This window comes from Aythya fuligula, chromosome 3 (genome assembly GCF_009819795.1).
Source record: "Aythya fuligula isolate bAytFul2 chromosome 3, bAytFul2.pri, whole genome shotgun sequence".
NCBI lineage: Eukaryota > Metazoa > Chordata > Aves > Anseriformes > Anatidae > Aythya > Aythya fuligula.
The window spans coordinates 25461315-25482483 of NC_045561.1; the positions used below are offsets into that span (position 1 = coordinate 25461315).

A 21169-nucleotide genomic window follows, 5' to 3' on the forward strand; every position below is an offset into this window, starting at 1 on the left:
ATCTACGTATTTATTTTTGCCTCCTGTCTTGTTTTTCAAGATTAGTAAAATTATTTATTAGATTGAAAAGCATGCATAGTGTAAAGTCTGTGTTCTAGATTTTGTACTTTTCAATGTAACGCTTCTTGGAGTTCTGTAGGTTACAGCAATAACAGAACATAAACATAAGACATGGTGAGATTTTTAATGTTTGATTTGCCAATTAAGTGAACTACAGGACATAAAAATACTATGAAATAGCTGAAATAAAAAACAAATGGTACAGAATGCACCTTACAGAAAAGTTCATTTCTCACATGCACTAGACAGGTAAATTGAAAAAGTTGGAGCTAAAAGTCTAAATTCATCTCTTATACCCAATAAGACATTTGCCTTGCAAATTATTCCTTGTTGTAACAAAAAGCAGAGGGGAATAAAAAATATAAATTATGCAAATTAGAGAAGTTTTACACTAAATGCTCAGAAATGTTAACATTAAAAAAAAAAAAAGTAATGTCTTGAGAAGTTTCAATTTCTTTATGTTAGTCATTAACATAATCTATTATTAGCATACCTATATTTTCTTACCATTATAAGAGATCTAAAGTTGAACTACTAGCAAAAACTGCTAAATATTTAAAAGAAATATATTTTCTCAACTTTCCAGAGAAAGTTGAGAAAATGCTGTTTTAAGTCAAAAGAATCCTGTGAGAAACATAGTAACCATGAAGCTGAAAACAATTTTGTAGTGCTTGCACTACCACAGGGAATCTCCATCTCAATTTTTATTTATTTACTTTTAATCTCACACTGTTGGTATTTTTTCTTTGTGATTTGACAATGAGAACATAACAGTGTAACTATTTGTAATGTCCTATATAACTTGTATTAATCCTCAATACCCAATAATAGTCCAAGCAATTTAATAAAATCTTTTGTATTACAGGTTATGATAGTTTTACTGTAACACCACATAGAGACGTATTTCAACCTGTCTCTTTTTTATTGCCTGGTTCTAGCTACTGTACTTGATATCTCTTGTCAGCTATTCTTTGATGTTCCTGTTCTGATTCATGTTTGTCTTTTCACAGAGGGTGTAGATATGGAGGTGGATTTCAAGAGCTAACTATTAATAATAGCACATGGAATGTATATTCAATCCACAGAAACAGATTTAAACAACATTCCATATTTACTGATTGCTGCGTTTTAAGTTTTAGCTCTCTGTATTTCACATGTGCTTTGCTTTGTCATTACTATTAATGCATATCATTTTCCCTCCATCTCCTCTTCTGTTCTCTGCTGTTACCCTACTGGAGACATTTCCAACTGCAGATTAAGAAATATTCTCCAGTTGCTGTTATGACTGTTCTGTTTAATATACAATATTAGTTACTGTTTTGTTGAAAGATGACCTTTTGGAAGTCTTTTAAATATTATTTTCTGTAATTATGCTACAGTAATTTCAAAAGGCAGGAAGACCAATGGGCAGCATAGTTAAAACAGTAGTGAAAGCAATATAATAACCACCTTCCTGATTGCATATTTGCGTTTTTTCCATTATCTTCTTATTTTAGTGCTCGTGCTGTTTTGTGAACTGGAAGGAACATAATAACCTTCCTTTCAATAAAAATATTCAGTTGATGCCAGACTTGTCCTAAGAATTACAATTAGGGAGAGTCATCCTTAAATTGGAGCTCCTTGTGGCCAGGGAATTTGACTTGTACCTTCATTATTTTAGCATTTCACATTGACAGTAAGAAGTGTGATATGTACAGTCATTTTTCTCATCTATTGTTTGTACTCCTTTCTCAACTAGCCTCACCCCACATTCAGTTCTGCTATGCAGGAGTTGCAGGCAGAGCATTATTTATTTCCCAAATAAATAACAAATAAATCCTAATGACCTAAATAAATTCTAAATGACCAATAAATCCTAAATAAATAGTTCTGCAAATTTTGGAATTCTTAATTTGCAGGGTTTCTTCTACACCTGCATGATTTTTAGGAAAGGGAACCTGCGATACTCTGACTGAAGCTTTCTATTTGGAAAAACAGAATTCATCAGCAAAATTACTGCAGTTACTTTATTAATGTACAAAATAGTTTAACACTGGCACACATATTCAGGACTTCAGCTATAACAGGACTTCAGAAATGATGATTTCCATCAAACTTCTCATTTCTAATCATTTTACATATCCTGTAGGTAATAGATAACCTAGAAAGAACAGCTTTTGGTGAGATATTTCCAGGGAATGGATAGTAGAGAAAATTAGATTTTTTTTTTGGATATATCCACTAATTTATCTGTGGCTTGTAATATTATCTAATCTAGCTAGGATGTTGGGTTTCTATATTAACATTTATCCTACTCCTAATCAGTGTGGAATATTTTTAAACTATTTTTTCAGCTCAGAAATATCACTCCTATCTGTACCTGAGACATATCCCGTGCTGAATGTTTTTATGCTCTCAATTTTGTAGTTCGTTTGCTTCTGTAAACTATTTTTTTTTTTCCCCTGCAGAATTATGCCTCCAAGGTGGGGGTTCTTTTACTATGCTTTTACTTCTTACTCAGGATGTCCACCTGATTTGTTTCAGCCTTGGTGTGTTTGTGCTCTGAATTCATGAGCTGCTCAATTTATGTGGGAACAGGAACGTATGAGACTACATCTTTTGTTCCCAACTGGTGACACAGAGTTAGCTGCTCATAGCACTGGTGTCTAGTCAGAGATTTGCTGATCATTGTCCCTATCACTAGTGTATTGTGTAGAGAACCTAGTGAAAGAGATACTGTAATTGAACAATCATGCCGATTTACAGTATTGTTAGGGAAACGTGCTCTGTAATTGTATTGATTTTCTTGCTTTCATAAATAATTGAGTAACAGAATTTAAACAGAACCAAACATTTAAAAATTGGCAAAATCACAGGGTTGATCTTTCTTCCACTTTAGCCCACCTTTAGTATGAGAGCACTCATATAAGAAAAATGTTCTCACAATTATGCAGGTGCATGGGATTTGACTGCAACCTGCTTATTTTCAATGTATTTCCCTAGCTGTTTCACAGTTAAATTATTTCCTAAGAGACCTAATTTTACTTTTCAAACTCTCATAATTAAGATTTTCCAATATAATTCAAAATTTTGCACTCAGCTTTTAGAGGTACAATATGAAATTCTTTACAACAGTTTAAAATGCTGTTACATGATTCCTATTTTTATTTTAATTTGTCATAAGGTTTAAATCATGTTTTAAAAATTAAAAGCTAAATGTTTATGATGAGATAGTAAGTTTATCATAAACTCTGTATATGTTTGTGACATTTGTATTCTATTCAAACACTTTCTGCTTGATTGCGTTTTGCAACTTCAGTGAAATTGGAGCAGGTCCAGCTACATAGACAAATCTAAAAGTGAATTAGTCCAACCAAACCATCATTGTACATTTATATATATATATATATATATGTATATATTTATTTTCTTTTCTGAAATACGGGGAATTTGCTCTTAGAACAAAATGTGTTTTATGATCAGCATTCAGATGCTGCAGTAACTGTTGAAGTCACTGTGGCAGTTGAGTTTAGTTGATAACATTTTTTTCTTGAGTGTTTTACACCTTAAAAGTAATTATACTTCCATTATTGAAAAGTTTAAAATTAGAAAACAAATACAATGCACTATTTTAAGACAAAATTGTTATTATGAAGCTATCTACACTAATGTAAAAATTCCAAGGTTATGGCTACCACACTTATGTTACGTGGTATTGTTTCATATTGAATTACTATTTTTATTGTTAACAGTGCGTTTCAGTGACACAATGAGAGGTGGGATACCTTACCACATTTTGAATGAATTGATCTCCTTGCATTCCTAGATCGCTGTGGCACACAACAAAGCTGTTGATCTTGTTACAGATTACCTCCCTAGATTGAGGATTCTTTTGTACTACTTCTCTTACTTCCCTAGGTAGGGAGGTGTTCAAGTGACCCCTGCCTTGTTAGCAGGGGTGATGGACTGTGGTCCTGAATGTTGCTGCAGATCATCTAGTCATTTAGCTCTCATGACTCTTAGGTCTTTGTCCTTTTAATCAATACTGTTAATGTGACATTCTAGTGATATACATCTACTGTATATCTACTGTAGTAGTGAAACTCTGCTTATATCTTCAGGGCTACAGAATGACTTAGAGAGTTCATATCTAGCTCAATATACATATCAATATCATATTGCATGGATATGTCTTTATTCAGAGTCACTGCTCAGAATAGGAAAATTGCTTACTATGTCTGTGCAGGGTTTCCTGTGTTCTGTGTTTTCATATGTGTGTCTTCAAGCCTATTGAAATACATTTTGTTTGAAACCTGTGTATGAGATATATCAAATTTTCACTTTATTTGTTGTTTATCCTCTGCCTTTACTACACTTCAGTCTTTGAGTAATCTGTATGCTTTATTAGTGATGACAGCATATCTTCATGCAGATCCCAAAGAAAAATTACCAAGTAGTATTGGGACAAAAAGATTCTATAGGTTATCCGTGATTAACAAGTGATGTCTGAATGTAATCACCAGCAATTCCAGTCATTACTTTAGTTCAGATTTTCTTGTGAAATAAAAATAAAAATACCCTTCTAATAGCAAGTAATTTAAAAATAATCATTGTCTCTTCCGACAGAGTAACTTGGTCTTGTCAAGAATGGGAAACAGCAAACTGAAAGATTAAAAAAAAAATAAAAATCTTTCTTGATATATGTTTGTTCATAACATTCTTATTTTTATTCCTCTGTGAGAATTCTGCTCATCCCAGTATTCTCTTATAAGAGAATTTTTTATTGATTGTTGTGGTGGTTTTACCGTGCTGGGCAGCTTAACACCACAACCGCTCTCTCACTCCAGTGAGACCCAGTACAGTTGTTCTTTGATAGGTCCATTTTCTTTGGATGCATTGGTCTTTCTGTTGTTGTTTTTAGTAGAGCTGTTCCTTGATTTGAATACAAGTATGTATGATACAAGTTGGTTTGAATTTAGAAATATTAAAAAGAAAAAATTCATGAACTGAATGTGTTTTCATCTTTGCTGGTGTACAGAAATGGAAGACATCATTAGTCTGCAAACATGTATCCGTGGATAGGTATGTTATTGATGTAATAAATTGTTAAAGTTGCTCAGAATTCCTTTGCTCAGTGAGATACTTGAGAGATCCTCTAGGTGGGATTTTCTGCTGATCCTATGAAGACAATAGAAGAGACATGTGATTCCTGGCCATTTATATTCCTTATAAATAATGGTTTTAATATCAATCTGTATTTTTTCATAGTACTACTTTTTCATTGCATTTCATTATTCATTGCATAGGCATGCATTTCATATTTAGAAGAAAAAAAAAAATATATATATACACACACTTGTTTGTTCAATTAACTTATAGCTTTAAGTTTATATTTTTGTTTTGTGAGAGGCTTTATGATCAGTTAATCAGGAATTAATAAAATGAAGAAAAATAATTCCTGTGATAAATCAAAGTATGTATTTTTTTTTTCCTTAAATCTGTATTTTGATTTTTCTTAATTGTTAAAAAATTGAAAGCTAAAAATAAAGAAAACTAGAGATATATTTTTGTGGCAATTGGCAGTTTGACCTGCTTTGTCATGTTTTGTTTGCTTTTTTAATCTAACACCTGTTCTGTATTTCGACTACTGAGGACACTGATATGGATGTCCCACAATCTTGAAATTCTTAAGTATTATCAGTCATTTATTGATAATGCACACTTCACTTGGTGATTTATTCAAAACTAGTGGAAATGGATCAGAAATGCACTTTCCCCTCTCTAAGCTTTAGATCAAATCTGTAGTGTTAACGTGAAAGGGAGGCAGCTGACCAGTGTATGTTTCTAATCTAACATTTCTGTGTCATCACACTGTCTTGTGCACTGTGAGTAAGAGCTTTGTGTTCAGCTAGTAGTTCTTTGGAACTTTTTCTCCATAGCTGGACCTGCTCTTATTCAGCTGTTGGGCTGGTGATCTCTTCCTTATCTGGGATTGTGGAAAGACCAGAGTACTCTAACTGATGGAGTGTTTTTGTCTGATGCTTCTTTTCATACCATGGAGTCTGCAGTGCTGTATTTTTCTTTTGGTAAAGATGTGGCAAAGAGTAGAAGACTTTTGCTACAGATGTTGTTTTGCAAGGGTTAAGCTGAGTGTTTGGAGCCATGGCTTGAATACAGGGATAAGGAAACAATAATATCAGATGTGCAGCATGAACTGGAATTCCATAACTCGAGGTTTAAGATTGCTTCTCAGCTCTCCCTCAGTACTCTTGACTTTTCTCATTGAGAATAGTACAAAAATAGTGAACTGCATGCTTCATACTTGCCTTTGCCAAATGTGGAATCTCCCAAAACAAGTGATGATCTATCACATGTAGGAGCCTGTTTTACTGCCCAATTGCAGGGAACAATTTTAAATCTAATGATTCTTGATGGCAATGACTGCTGCTTTATTAGGATGGGAATTGCATGTAATTGGGAGGCAACTGGTGATTTAGTGGTTCTTACGTCCTTGTGCATTTTAGTTTCATGTTCATTTTTGTTTGTTTGCTATTTCAAAAACATCACTGTTGGCTCCCAGCACAGCTGTTACAAATAAAATGATACATAGTGGGCCAGTAGACTGGGAATTTTCCTTTTTTCTTTAAATAAGAGGTATATGATTTCATTAGTGGTATTAGTAGTTCATGTGATTTTCTAAGATGAGAAACATAAAACTGTAAATATGGAGAGAATATTTGATTGATGTAATATGTATGTAATGTGAAGTCTTCACTTTTTGGAGCCATTGAAAACCAATGTTTTACACAGTTCGAATCTTTGAGCATTGATAATCACATGTTTATTAGTAAAATTTTCAAGTAATTTACAGGTTTTTCTCCTTTCCTTTCTGATTTTTATTTCATTCACTTATTTGGGGAAATCCAGAAGTACCATATCAATCTTGTTTTGGTTTTCTATAGCACATAACTGTCTTATTGAAACTAATGCATGTAGCTGAGCAAATATTGGGGAGTATTATATGTAGTTATGTTTTGATATATCCTTTGAATATTTTTTTCAGGAATTCTAGAGGTTTTACACTGTGTGTTGGTGGAAAGCCCCGAAGCTCTAAACATAATTAAAGAAGGACATATTAAATCAATCATCTGTCTTTTGGATAAACACGGAAGAAACCATAAGGTAGGCATAGAGAGAGACTATATTTAGGTGAACATTCATGAACAAATAAAACATACTAGTTCTTCACTGAGAGAAGAACTGGAAAAATGGAACAGCTGGGCAATGGAACAGGCTTCCCGGGGAAGCTGAACCTGCCAGAGTCCAAGCATCATTTGGACAAAGCTCTCAGACATCTATTCTTATTTTTGGGTGGTCTTGTGCAGACCCAGAAGTTGGACTCAATGATCCTTGTGGGTCTTTGCCAACTCAGGATAATCTATGATTCTGTGATATTGCTCAGTGTAGAAGTTTGATTTCCAGTAATTCAATACTGTTGTTCATAATTATGAATGAAACTTTTCCTAACAAGTGTATGGGCAGTTTGAAGAAGGAAAAGTGGACATTATCTGCTTTTTGATGAAAGCAGTGATACTACCTAAACCTCAAGGGAAGCAGGGAGCATACATCTTAATATTTTTAGGAGAATTTCAGGATTGTTGTAAAATAAAATGACTATGCTAGATGCTTTCATGGTGTTGTACCCTTACACGTCTTCCACTAACAAGATGTACAGCATTAGATTGCCAGAAGTAATTCAGTGTGATTATGAAGACTATAAAACATGAAAAAAAAAAAAAAGATAATCTATTTTTTTTCCAGGTGTTGGATGTCTTGTGTTCTCTCTGTGTATGTCATGGAGTAGCTGTGCGGTCTAATCAACATCTAATCTGTGATAATCTCCTGCCTGGAAGAGATCTGCTATTACAGACACGCCTAGTCAACCATGTTAGCAGGTAAAGAGAAAAAGAGTGAATCTGTATGTATGAACAAAACAGAATAAAACTTGTGGTTAAAAAAAAAATAAAAATAGCCACTAGAGGAAAACTGTTTACATCCAAAACTTTAATTGAGGTATTTTATTCTCATTACGATTTTAAATACTGTTTGTGGTATTTGTTATAATCAAAATACGGGTAAGAGCTGCTGCAAGCTAAAGTTGCGTGCACCCTCCCTCTCTCTATCTCAACTGCTTTAAATATGTGAAATTGTGAAGTCTTTTCAAACATTCTTGTCTAGATCTAACTGTGCTTTCAAAATATCATCGACAAGTACTTTTTATTGCCTTCTTCCACCAATGTTTATAATCTTGTGAGGATCGAGCTTTGGACAAAATCAAGAATCTAATACCAAATACCTTCACCAGTATCTTAAGCAGATATTGTGAATTTTGCATGGGATATTTATGGGGAGCTCCTTCACGGTAGCAAAATTGTAAAAGTTACCTTCCAGCTGATGTTAATAACAAGCTGGAGTGAGTAACATCTCAAACCACCAAACTAATATTTATGAAATATCACAAGAGTTTAAATGTATGCTAAGGCAGAAGAATCTGGCCTCAAGTGCAGATTCAATGCGGCCTTCCTCGATCTCAAATTTATGTCTCTTTAAAAAAAAGTCTCAGTAATTAAGTGAGAATGAAAGTTGAAACATAGAAATAGTAATTACAATTCATAGGAATTATATTTTTTAGGATTAATTAGATGTTGAAAAACATTTAAAAAAAAATCCACAATTGTATGTTACGAGGAGACCTTTTGAAGTAAAAATAAATCCCAATCTGAAAATGAAATTAAGTTAACAAACATATAGGTAATACATTCACTCATAATGTATACTTATTTTTCATACCCACATCTGACACGCCCTCTCCTCCCTGCCAATACACACAATAACACACCAACAAATATAATACATGCAAAGATAGTATAATAAGAATAATTCCATGTTAGAAGAAATTTTAAGTGTGGGTACTGATTAAGCTTACAAGGTGAGTTTTGATCTTGTAAAGGTAAGGTGCAGCTGTCCTTCCCAAATACAGCTGCAGAAAAAGCTAATGTATTTAACATATTTTTGCTCTGTATTAGTAAGTTACGAATAAATACATTTATATTCCTATGGTGATAAGGAAAAATATTATTTTACAAAAGTCAGAAAGGCTAATTAAGCATTGAGTGCATTTAGAGAGAAAACAAAACTTACATAACTTTCACCACAAATAATTGGTAAAGGAGGATTCTAAGGTACTGAAGTTTGATGTATTTTTTCAGGGTACTAGAAAATTCTTGTTGCCAGCTCATATTTTAAAAAGATTAAATTGGATAATTAGATTGATTAAATTATAGAGTTTGGACAAAGTCTTGACTAAGCTGGTACTGTGTTCAGTCAGAAAAGATTTAATGGGTGATCTTGCTACTAATTTACCAATGATGTTTTTTTCTAAAAGATAGCTCCTGTCAAACTTTTAAAAAATATTTTAAGGAGATTAAATGTCAGCAGCTTTTAATTTTATCTATATTATTCTAATAAAAAAAAAATAAAGTAAAACATTAAATTTGAGATAAATGAAAAGTCTGCAGGAGTACATTGAGTTCTTGAGTTTTTCATAACCACTTTTATGCTTTCTCTTTCAGCATGCGACCCAATATCTTTTTGGGGATTAGTGAAGGCTCTGCCCAGTACAGAAAATGGTACTATGAACTTATGGTGGACCATCTAGAGCCATTTGTGACTGCAGAATCAACTCATCTACGAGTGGGCTGGGCTTCAACAGAAGGCTACTCACCATATCCAGGGGGAGGAGCAGAATGGGGAGGAAATGGTGTTGGTGATGACTTGTATTCCTATGGCTTTGATGGTCTACATCTGTGGTCAGGTAGTATTTCCACTTTTTTTTTTTTTCTCATTCTTTTCTCTCTCTCTCTCTTTTATTTTTATTTTTTATGTATATATTTTTTTAAGCAAGGTTGTTAAACTTGGAGTTCCAGTGAGGTTGTTTTTCAGGAATGAATTGGATGTCTCAGTTGACACTTGGAATATCCAGAAACACGGTCCCATCAGAATATGTTTGAAGTTGATATTGCAAATAGAAAAATTTATTTTATACAAAGTAATAAGTAATGCAGGCAGAATAATAATATGTTTCAGCCTTTTTTTTTTTTCACAGTAATTATAAAATTTTTATTTAAAACTTCAAATTACAAAAAATGAATTCTGGCCTAGTCAGAATTCTGTAGTCTGTATTTATAATTCCTGTGTGATAGTGGAAGAACAGTCTGAGAGACCTGATTCATAGTTATGCTTTTTGCTATACGTTTTAAAACTAGATATTTTTTCTGTAGCGATGTCAACGCTTTAGTTGCATACATTAACTGTTTATTACATAACTTGAAAAATCATATTCCTGCCTGATATATGGTGTGTTTAGTGTGTATTCAGTATTTAAATGTCATTGACCCATACTGGATCATCTGTTAATAGAAATTTCTGTATGTGAATTCTAGAAAAGCAGGACTGAGTATCCAAACTTTTTGTATTTGCTGTTGTTTCTGCAAATAGCTTATTCTCTCTCCAAACTGAGTTAGCAATATCAGAGTCATCTTTTTTTTGCTTGATTTTGCTCACATGCAAAGATTCCAAGGTATCATTTGGTATGAATGGGTAATTCTACACATGGAGATTCCTAAACTTGAAAAGCATTTCTATTGCAGTTACATTTTGTTAAGGAAAAAATGTCTCCTTTGATTTTGAGAGATTATTGGTAAACTGTAGAACTGACAGGAAACTGGGTGAGGCTTGTTAGACTGGCAAGTTGTGCCACTGTATACATACGAGCTTATTTTTTAAAGACCCTTCACAGATGAGAGAGACTTGTTAGTGAGTCAGCTGTATGTATGATTCAGTGTCTTTGAAGATTTGAGGCATTGTGGCTAGGTACTTGGAAGAAGAGAGTTTTACATTTCAAAAAACTTCTTCAATCAAAATAGCAGAATATTGTATCACAAAGTAATAATATACCCGCTAGAGTGGCATCTTGATAACATAGCTGCCACTTTTGCTCTCATGTATGGTGAAAATTGCTTTGGAACAATGATGCATAATTAATGGTGTCAGTAAAGATGTGTCATAACTGAGTTTGTCAGATGAAGTATTATTACAGAAAAAACAGAAAATATTGAGGTAACCCAAATAACTTTTGTAGTTAGGTTCACTTCTAGGGAGGAAACATAAGGTTACTTAAAATCAGAATTATTTTTCTACCTAATGGAAACTTCTTAAATCAGAAATGTCACAGAATAAATGAATAATTTTTGTGGCTCTTAAGTCAATAATCCATCCCAGTCAAAAAAGTCAGATCAAAGTAGTATACTTAGTTTTTAATATTAATTTCTGTTGTAAATGTGGCTGACAGATTTGGAAATATTGTTTTCCTTGACATTTTCTGTGGGAAATGTAATACATACATCTCAAACTTAGAAGGACTTTAAATAGTTGAATTTTGAAAATCGTGGCCTTCACAATCCCAGGCTGACAAGTCCCTGAAACATTTTGAAAATAATCTTTGGAGAATGAAGTATTTACTGCATTAATGAATAGCAACAATAATTCCTACCACTGAGCTGCTGTTCTGGAACAAGTCTTTGCCAGAATCACATTTAATTTACATTTGTTTCTTCAGTCATGCAATTACTTCTTTAATATAGAGAAGTGAAACTCATAGAACTTTAAAGCCTAAGGCCAGGAAAGAGACTTAAATCATTTAGGCTGACTGTGTAAATCAAAGATAATTACATATTTCTTTTAAAAAGTCAGTTCTTCATTGAACCCAATGACCCCTATATTTGGCTAAATTTTAACATCTAAAAAGGCATCTAGTCTCAAGTTGAACACCTTGAATACATGAAGCATCCACTGTTTTCACTAATAGTTCTTTTAAAGTTTAGTCACCCTTGACATTTAAAAAAAAAAAAAGAAAAAAAGCTAAGCTGTTTCTCAAAGTAGTGTTTCATGAATATATATGCTTCAAAACTGGTGCTATCTTTGATATGTGCTGGGAAAGTACTAAGTTAGGATGTGATTATGAAACTGCTTAGTATCATCCGGTACCATGATCTGGACCATTTTCTGGTACGAGAAACATCTTGCTTTTCCTAAATAATTGAAAGTACAATACTTGTCCTTATCTTGAATAATGAAAGATTATTTAGTTAAGTATACTAGGTTCCATATTACACACTTACATTTGTTTTGCAATATACTTTTACATGACTGTGAGGAATAAAATTTAACTTACCTGGTTTTAACTGTTTATAAGGGTTATCAGTAATTATATTCACTCATATAAGATGTAACTTAATCTTTATGATTAAAATAGCTTGATGTTTTTGTAGATGTGATTAGGTGCTTTTCTTCACCATATTGCAAGCTTAAAATCGGGTCTTGGATTTTATAGGGTGAATTTGTGAATTAATGCATGTGTGCTTTATTGCTGTTTTATTGCTGTTTTATTGTTGTACAGGTTGTGTAGCACGAACGGTAAATTCTCCCAACCAACATCTGTTAAGAACTGATGATGTTATTAGCTGCTGTTTGGATCTGAGCGCTCCCAGCATCTCTTTTCGGATAAATGGTCAGCCAGTTCAAGGAATGTTTGAGAATTTCAACATAGATGGCCTCTTCTTCCCAGTTGTGAGCTTCTCTGCAGGAATAAAGTTAGTATCCAGTGTAGTTTTTTTCCTGGTCTCTTGTTTTCAGTAGATGTGAATATGCTAAATTATTTCCCTGTCTGTCTTCACTCTCATTTCCCTTTCTGACATCTGCTTCTTTGGCACAGCTCCTGTTCTTGGGTGGTGAAAGCTACAAAGGAGTCCTGAAGAGGTGGTGCATCTGTTGTTTTTCATAGGTGCATTCAGGTGGTTTGCAGATAGGCCTTAGAAACAGCTTTATGATTTCTTAGCTGATGCTACAATGCACATTCACTTCCAGGATAGCATTTAACGTGTATGGGAAAAAAACACAACACTTATCTCTGTCTCTGTTCTCTGATATTAAAAATGTTTGCCCAAAGGCACTTGCTATGAGGTGGTAACTGTTATTTGAAGATATATTATCTGCATTTACCTTAAGAAATGGTGGTACAGTTTCTTTTTAGCAGGACGGATTAACAGGAGTTCAGTCAATCTCTGTTCTGGTTGTTGTACAGGTTTTCTATAAAATTTCAAGTGACACTTGAGGTGCCAGACTTCTGCTTCCATGTTTTCAATAGATTGAGGCTATAATATTAAAAAAGTTTGTGAGAAATTCCAGCAGAAGGACTGACTTCAGCAGAACTGCCAAATGTAAAGGCTGAAAGCTGATTTCTGCTGGAGAGAAAGTGATGCTTGGTTAGAGATCATTAAAGAACTGATAAATACTACAGAAACTAAAAGCTAATATCTTATTCCAGGTACAAAATGCACTTCTTTAGACTTTTCCTTGAACAATGAAGTTACAAAAGATACAGTGTGATAAAACTATAGATATGCATACTGTGAAATGCAGAACCATTTTTCTGCATGCCTTATCGTGCTTTATTTCATGAGATAAATATTTGACAGATATAATTCATGTGCTATATAGGAGTGACAGCAATCTTATGAGACACAGCAAATATTTAAGAGGGGACAACATAATTCTGTTGCAAGGCCAGGGATTTTCTATTTTTTTTCCTTTAGAATTGAAATGTTCTAGGACGATTTTTTTTCATGTAATTTCATTTATTAATTTGTTTAGGAACAAAAAAGCTATGAAAAATTCACCGCTTTGTAATGAATAAAAGAATGTTTTCCCCTAGGTTTCTACTAACATGACAAGTATGTGATTTGGGGAAGAAAATATGGGAGCTGTTGTGTTGCATCCTAAATGTTTAGTGTTCTGTGAGAGAAAAGGAGGAATCAAATTCTGCTGAGTTTTCAGGCTCATTTCTGAAATGAGAGCAAATGGAGAATTTCCCAATGTATAGAGAGTTGACAGGTTCCTGATTGATTACTCTGGGCTATAATCTCAGCCTTCTGAATCTCAAAAGCCTGCTGCTTATTTCATAGGCATGCCAAGCAAGCTGATCTCCTCAGCCCCCCACCTCCCTGCCCCCCTCCCATCACTGATTTAAAATATTTTTATTGAAACAGAAATTAAGTAAAAGAAAAAGAATGCTTAGTTTAGTTTTCCTCTTTTTCTTTTCACTTACTACTCCAGCACTAGTTAGAGTTGAAATGTAATTAATGCAAATAAACTATAGCAGTGTTTTTTTCTTTCATTTTTTTTCTTTTTTCCCTTTTTTTTCAGTAACATTCAGTAGTTGTTAGACTGACATACTGACAAGGTTTGACACCAGAGGTATCTCAATTATCTAAATCAACTATGATTTTACAGGGTACGTTTCTTGCTTGGAGGTCGCCATGGAGAGTTCAAGTTCCTTCCTCCACCTGGATATGCCCCTTGCTTTGAAGCTGTCCTACCAAAAGAGAAACTTAAAGTGGAGCATAGCCGAGAGTACAAGCAGGATCGCAGCTACACAAGAGACCTACTGGGTCCCACTCTTTCTCTCTCACAAGCAGCTTTTACCCCAGTTCCTGTGGATACTAGCCAGGTATTGATACTAAAAGATTAAATTTCCTTATGCAATCACAGACATTATAGTGCTATCTTATTGCACACTTGTTTGAATTTACAGCTTGTTTCAAACTTGTATTTTTTCTCAGATTTTTTCTGATACATTCCGTCATTAGAAGTTGAAAACCAGAAAAAAGTCAGAGGCACCACAAAGTCCATATAGCACTCACTAAAAATTTCATCTATTTCAATTCACAAACACTGTAGTGGAGAATATATTTTGGCCTTAATATTAGAGTATACGAAAAAGAATATTTGAATTTAGTGTGTTGTTTTGACAGTTGCCACTGTCTTAGAATCATAGAATCATTTAGGTTGGAAAAGACCTCTAAAATAATCTAGTCCAACCTTTTAACCTAGCACAGCCAAGTCCACCATTAAATCATGTCACTAAGCTCTACATGCATACATTTTTTGAAGGCCTCCAGGGATGGTGACTCAACTACTTCCCTGGGCAGCCTGTTTCAATAGGCTTCACAACCCTTTCAGTGAAGAAAATTTTCCTAATATCCAAACTTGAATCCCCTGATGCAACTTGAGGGGGTTTCCACTTGTCTTATCACTTAGTGCTTGAGAGAAGAGCCCAATCCCCACCTACCTAAAGCCTCCTTTAAGGTAACTGTAAAGCTCAAGATAATTTGTGGCACTCAAGATAATTTATATAGTAATGTCTTTATTTAATTATAAAAATATCTTTTTTTACTACAGTTTAATTAAAATTAAAAGTTTTAATTACTAAAAGCTTTGCACTAAGACCTTTAGACCACCTTCAGCCCTATTTGTTTACTGTCCTTTCAGCTTACTGAGTGTTACATTTGACTCATTGTGGGCAGAAACTTCAGTGTGGGCATTGAAGTTGTAAAGTTGTTTTTTTTTCTTTTTTCTTTTTTCTTTTTTTTTTTTTTTTTTTTTTTTTTTTCCATGTAGTGGGAGAGAACAATAATTCTGGTAGCAAAGAGCTCAATCTCTGAACACAGATAAAAAATAAGTTTTTATTACACTTGAGCAGAGTTCTAGATAATACAATGTTTTGGACACCACGTAGTCACATTTTACCATATTTAGGAACTTGTGCCTGGAAAAAATCACATCAGAAAGAAAAAAAATGCTACTTAATTTCAGTATGTGCTAAATACAGTGTTCTACATGTGTCATTAGTTATTGTTCTGTAATGCTAACAATTAGGGTAACATTATCAGGATTCACAGCATTGTATGTTTAAGGTCTCTGGTTTCTGAGACACAGAGTATCTGATTTAGAATTTTGGAGATAGCGGACATGCAATCCTGATTTCACTTTTCACCTGTCATCATGATCTCTCTCTCTTTTTATTGATGTGCAGTTCTCAAACATTTGTATTTGTCCGAAGTGTTTTTCAGAAAATTACTTCAGTTGTTGAGATTTTTTTCTTTTTTTTTTTTTAATCTGAGAAATGCTATTGGTTTGGGTAGCTTCTACCTAGCTGCCAGGAATGTATTCTGTGCCATTTGGAGGGGTTGGGATTAAAACAGTTTTCTTTTGCTGGTCCAACTCTAGGATTTGTAAGGGCATATGCATTTCTGTTAATCTGGGAATTCTGTATCACTTTAATCAGTAAGAACCGAATAATTATTTTGGATTGGTTGAGGGATGTGGTTTATACAAATTTTGATGGCTATGAAAGTCTATGTTGCACTGTCAAACAACTTCTCTGTAACAGCCTCTTTCTCTCTTTTCTCTTTAGATTGTTTTGCCTCCTCACCTGGAAAGGATTAGAGAAAAATTAGCAGAGAACATTCATGAACTTTGGGTTATGAATAAGATTGAACTTGGCTGGCAGTATGGACCAGTATGTACCTTCCAAATTAATTTTCTGTTAATTACATAGTATTATTTAGCAAATCATCTTCAGAGTGCTAATGGGACTTTTTTTTTTTTTTTCAATCCCTCTAAGATTATTAAGGTTTTAGACCCTTTCCACTGCAAGTAGTTGGGTAAACCAATAGTGCTTGTGTATTTCAAAAACAAAATTCTGGTATAAATATTATCTGATGCAGAAACTTTCCACCAGTCTAAGGGCACAGAAAGCACATAGTGGATTTTACACCTTTTATTTGTTCTTGGGAGAAGTTCAGTTGCTTGGTAGAATAAACAAATAAAAAACATTATTCTTGGTTCTCTTTGCAAGAACAGACTGTAATAACTCTCTTAAAAGTTCCACACAAAAATTATTAATGAAAAATAAGTATTTCTTATTTTCCAACTTTATTAAATGCCTTTAAATTTGCCTTTCTCCTTCCTTCTCTCCTTCTTTTTAGACTAATGTCCATATTAGGTGCTTCACATCATAACTATTTTCTTATCTCTTTCCTAGTTTTCATGGAGCTTGGCAGAAAAAAAAATCACGTGGCTTCTGTCTTTGATACAAAATGCAATCGATTATGTCAATTAGATTTTTAAATAAATCATAAAAATAAAATAAAATTAAATAATAAAAAAAAACCAGGTTATTTATTTAATGGATACCAGATGGTGTTTGTTCAGAACATAAAAAACATATAAGAGATACTAGATGTAAAACATGTATGGATGTATAGGAACATTTGTTTTGTTTTGTTTTGTTTTTTTTTAAAGATTTTGGTTTTCTGAAGACTTCAGACTATGGAGGTAATATATAACTGGGCATAGGAATTGTATTTGATGTAGCATGTTGCAGTACTTAAAAAGCTTTGATGAACAGATTTGATGACTTTTTTTGTTGCCTTCCTGACCACACCAAACACACAAACAAAAATAAGTTAAATTAACATGACAAAACTTGTTAATTGTACATACCAGCTAATAATTACTAGCCAATAATTACCACCAAGAATCTAACTGAAACTTTGAGCACTATTTTCACTTAATCAGTTAGATGAGTAGCATTAACTTTGCTGCATTAACCTGTCTGAATTTAAGAAGAGATTGGACTGTGAACTTAGGCACATGGTCTGAACTTTTGGGTAGACCTGTGCGGTGTCGAGAGTTGGACTTGATGATCCTTAAGGGTCCCTTCCAACTCAGGATATTCTATGATTCTATTCTATGATAACTTAAGCAGTGATAAATGTAGTTAAGTTCAGAATGAAACAAGGTGCTAAATCTTTCAAGTTCTGCTTGCTTTCTCTGGCTTTAGTGTTGGATGTATTTACTTGTATTTAGTGTTTGGATGTATTCACTTTGGAAATATGACTGCTTGCTAATTATCTCCTGGAGATTGACTTCTTAATCATCTTGGTTTTTCACGTGTGACTTTATCAGTTGAAGCCACTGTATCCCATTCTTTTTATCTGAATTGATGTTTTGCAGTTACTGAGGCAAGGCATGAAACCAAATTTAGCTGGTTTAGGGGTACACATATGACTGCTCTAATCTTAATTAGATTTCTTCTTAATTCACAGCAAGATGCATGTAGGTAGTTCTGAAGGAGTGGTGTTTTTTCACCTTTAAAGGTCAGTGTTTAAAATGTTTAAAAGCTGAAAAGCAGAGAATCCACAGATGTAGCTGTGTCTCCAGAATATTCAAAAGATATATCTGCTGTAGGTTGCATTTTGTATCGTCTTCTAGATGCCTGTTATATCAGATCACCAAAGATATGTGCTGTAAATACTATGCAATTACTAGTGTATTTTATACCTGTAACCAAGTAAAGTAACAAGCTAGCATAACAAAATTAAAATGTATTTTGAGGACTTCAGTTTTAAAAAGTTTGCTTGTTTTGTTTGTTTTAGTGGTTTAATTAAAAGTGTGAATTTGAGTGATATTTAGGTTCCAAAGTCAAAATTATCAGATGCATCTGCATATCTTTTTTTTTTTCTCTTAAACTTCCCTATATAAACAGATACAAAAATTAAGAATTGACAGGTGTCACAAGTTCCATCGCTAATGTATTTGCTAGGCATTAGGCTTTATACTGTGGCTCAGAAACAAACAAACAAACAAAAGCGGGGGGGGGGGGGGGGGGGAGGGACTGGGAAGGCAACCTACAAAATATGTTGAATATATAATAAAAAGTATATTGTAGCTGTAGAATGAAAAAGAGTCACTGGGGAAAATTCAACTAATATTGGAAGTCTTTGTTACTGGAGACTATACTGTGTCATTTTATTGATGCACATAACCTTAGGTCTTGGAAAGAAATCTGCAAATAATATTTTCAATGTCTTCTCAAATAAATATCTCTTTTTAGCTGCTAATGATTTTGATCAAGTTGCTTGACAGTTAAATTGCTTGTATTAGTTGTCCAAATAACATTATCAAATGCAGAAAAATATCCCTTCGAGATTGTAAATGATCTTGAATCCAAAACATAAACAGCTGTCTGCTGTTCAATTTGATAATTATTGTATGCTTAGATGAAAATGAAAAAATGTGTTACTCAGAAATGTTATGAAGACTTTTTAGCGAGATTAAATAAACTAGACTAGTAATGTTCAATTTAGTTATTGTTACAGAAAAACCTAAAACCATCAAGAATAGAGTATGATGAATATAAATTAAATTTCAGTTATCAGGCTGTGTGTTGCTTAGCTGCTGGCTGCTTTAAGCCACAATGATCCATGTTCATATTCACTTTGTGGGTTCTCATGTAAAATTAGCACTCAGGACTTGAAATTAGAGAAACTTTATCAATAGGTTAATTTTAAGACTCTATGATTTTAAAATGAAAACCAAACCCCTATGACACCACTACTGCTTGGGGCTATGCCCTGTGTCTTGGAATGGTTGTGTCCATACTCTCAGTTCCTGCAGCTGCTACAACACTGTGACTACTTGCATGCTGCTTACTGGCAGCATGATTTTAATACTGTAAAAATGCCTGGGAATTGTTTGAAATAGTTATTTAGCTAGAGATAAAATCATGCTGAGGACCATTCTAATGTTTTCACAGCGTACCCAGTTTTAGTCCTGTGCCTATTCTCCTACTTTGGTTTTACTCAGCTTATTTGCTGAATTGTGCTGTCTGTGGTAGTCAGTATCCTTTGTGTTCTATGCAGACTGCGTGCCATACATATCACAGTTATATCCCCATCCAGAAACGGAGCAACATGTTGAAAAGAAAACCAGCACTCAAACAGTAAAAGGAGATTTATTTACTTTTATAGTATAAACGCTTTCAGAAATATAACATTATTTTAATATTTAAGACAATTCCTTCATGAGTGAAGCTATATTTGTGCTCTCTATCAAATACCATGTGAACCTGCCCCATGACAGTGGGTTGCATCACAGCTTGAAGCCATGGAGCTGCTGCAGACCTAGTATTTTGAGAATTACAGAACACACAGATTATAGGACTAGTTGTGATGTTATGTATTTGATTTACTTGGCTGGTTGTACAACAAAAGAGCCCATGACTACATGCTTCTTCTGATAGTTCTGAAGCTAATTAAGGTAATGTGGCCATGAAAACAAGTCAGTTTACTGCTTCTGGTCATCATAAGACAAAGAGAAGAAAGTTAACAGACAACTATAACACATTTCTGTCTGTCTTCATACAAAGATAGCTTTGTTGTGTCACTTTTGAACTTCTCAAAGGAAAAAGTGTTGAGCCTACTTCTTCTGAAGTAGCAGCTCTGTTCTGAGTTCCATCAACTCATCACTGGATCATATGGGGTCAGTACTGGTGAAAGAGGTGTAATATGGAGGAGAAATTTGGTGTCATTGAAGAAGAGTAGATAATTCATATTCTTAAGCTCTGTGGAAGTGGAAGACACTCATTTCTAGGGTACTTTGCTGTGTCTTAGCCAAAGATGCTGTAATAGTGAATCTAACTGCTCTAATTGTGTATGTGCAGCCAGAGAGCTGTAGGTGTTTCCAGCTCTTGCATCAGTACAAGGCACTACATGAATAGGCTTGCTTCTCCTCAGGATCTATTGAACTGTATTTTTATTTTTTTTTTATTTTTTTTGAGAGCTATCAGAGAGTCAAGTCACAGGAGCATGTATATAGGGTTTTGATGTCCTCTCCTTTGCCAAGTTGTTCCTCACTACCTATCACCCTGTGGGTGGAATTGCTGAGGTGTCCCCCAGCCTGCACCTGGTAAAGTGAAACAGATTAACTCTCAGTATCTTGTTGGCTGTCTGTCTCCCTTGAAAGCTGCAGAGGTGATAACATCTTCAGTAACACAGTTGTTGTTTGTCAAGTGAATAATAATTCTGCACGTCCTAGCTGTCAGGAAAAAGATATGCTTGGATTTATTTCTCTCCACAGATCCATCACTCGAACCTTGTTATAAAAGCTTTGTTTAAAAAAACAAAAACAACAACAAAAAAACCTTCCTTACAAATTAGTGGCTGCCTTATATTTAGTTCATTGTCTTGAAAGTACCTTGGCTTTTATTTCAAGTTTATGCATTTTGAAAATAAGTAAACTGAAGCTCTAAAACCAAGTGGCATTGAAAAAAATGACAGCCCTTGCCATTTTTTTCCTACATTCCAACTCTTTTGAAAAAGTGTTTTCG

At 33.9% G+C, this 21169-nt stretch overlaps 1 protein-coding gene across 13 annotated transcripts in view; it reads left to right on the forward strand.

Moving 5' to 3' along the window:
- Positions 1–21169, forward strand: part of RYR2 (ryanodine receptor 2) — a 415779-nt gene that overhangs the window by 220403 nt on the left and 174207 nt on the right. For all 13 annotated transcript variants that reach the window (XM_032184912.1, XM_032184915.1, XM_032184916.1 and 10 more), the window contains 6 exons: positions 7103–7221; positions 7861–7994; positions 9672–9913; positions 12557–12749; positions 14449–14665; positions 16412–16516. In XM_032184912.1, coding sequence (XP_032040803.1) covers positions 7103–7221; positions 7861–7994; positions 9672–9913; positions 12557–12749; positions 14449–14665; positions 16412–16516 — 1010 coding nt within the window. The remainder of the gene's footprint in view (positions 1–7102; positions 7222–7860; positions 7995–9671; positions 9914–12556; positions 12750–14448; positions 14666–16411; positions 16517–21169) is intronic.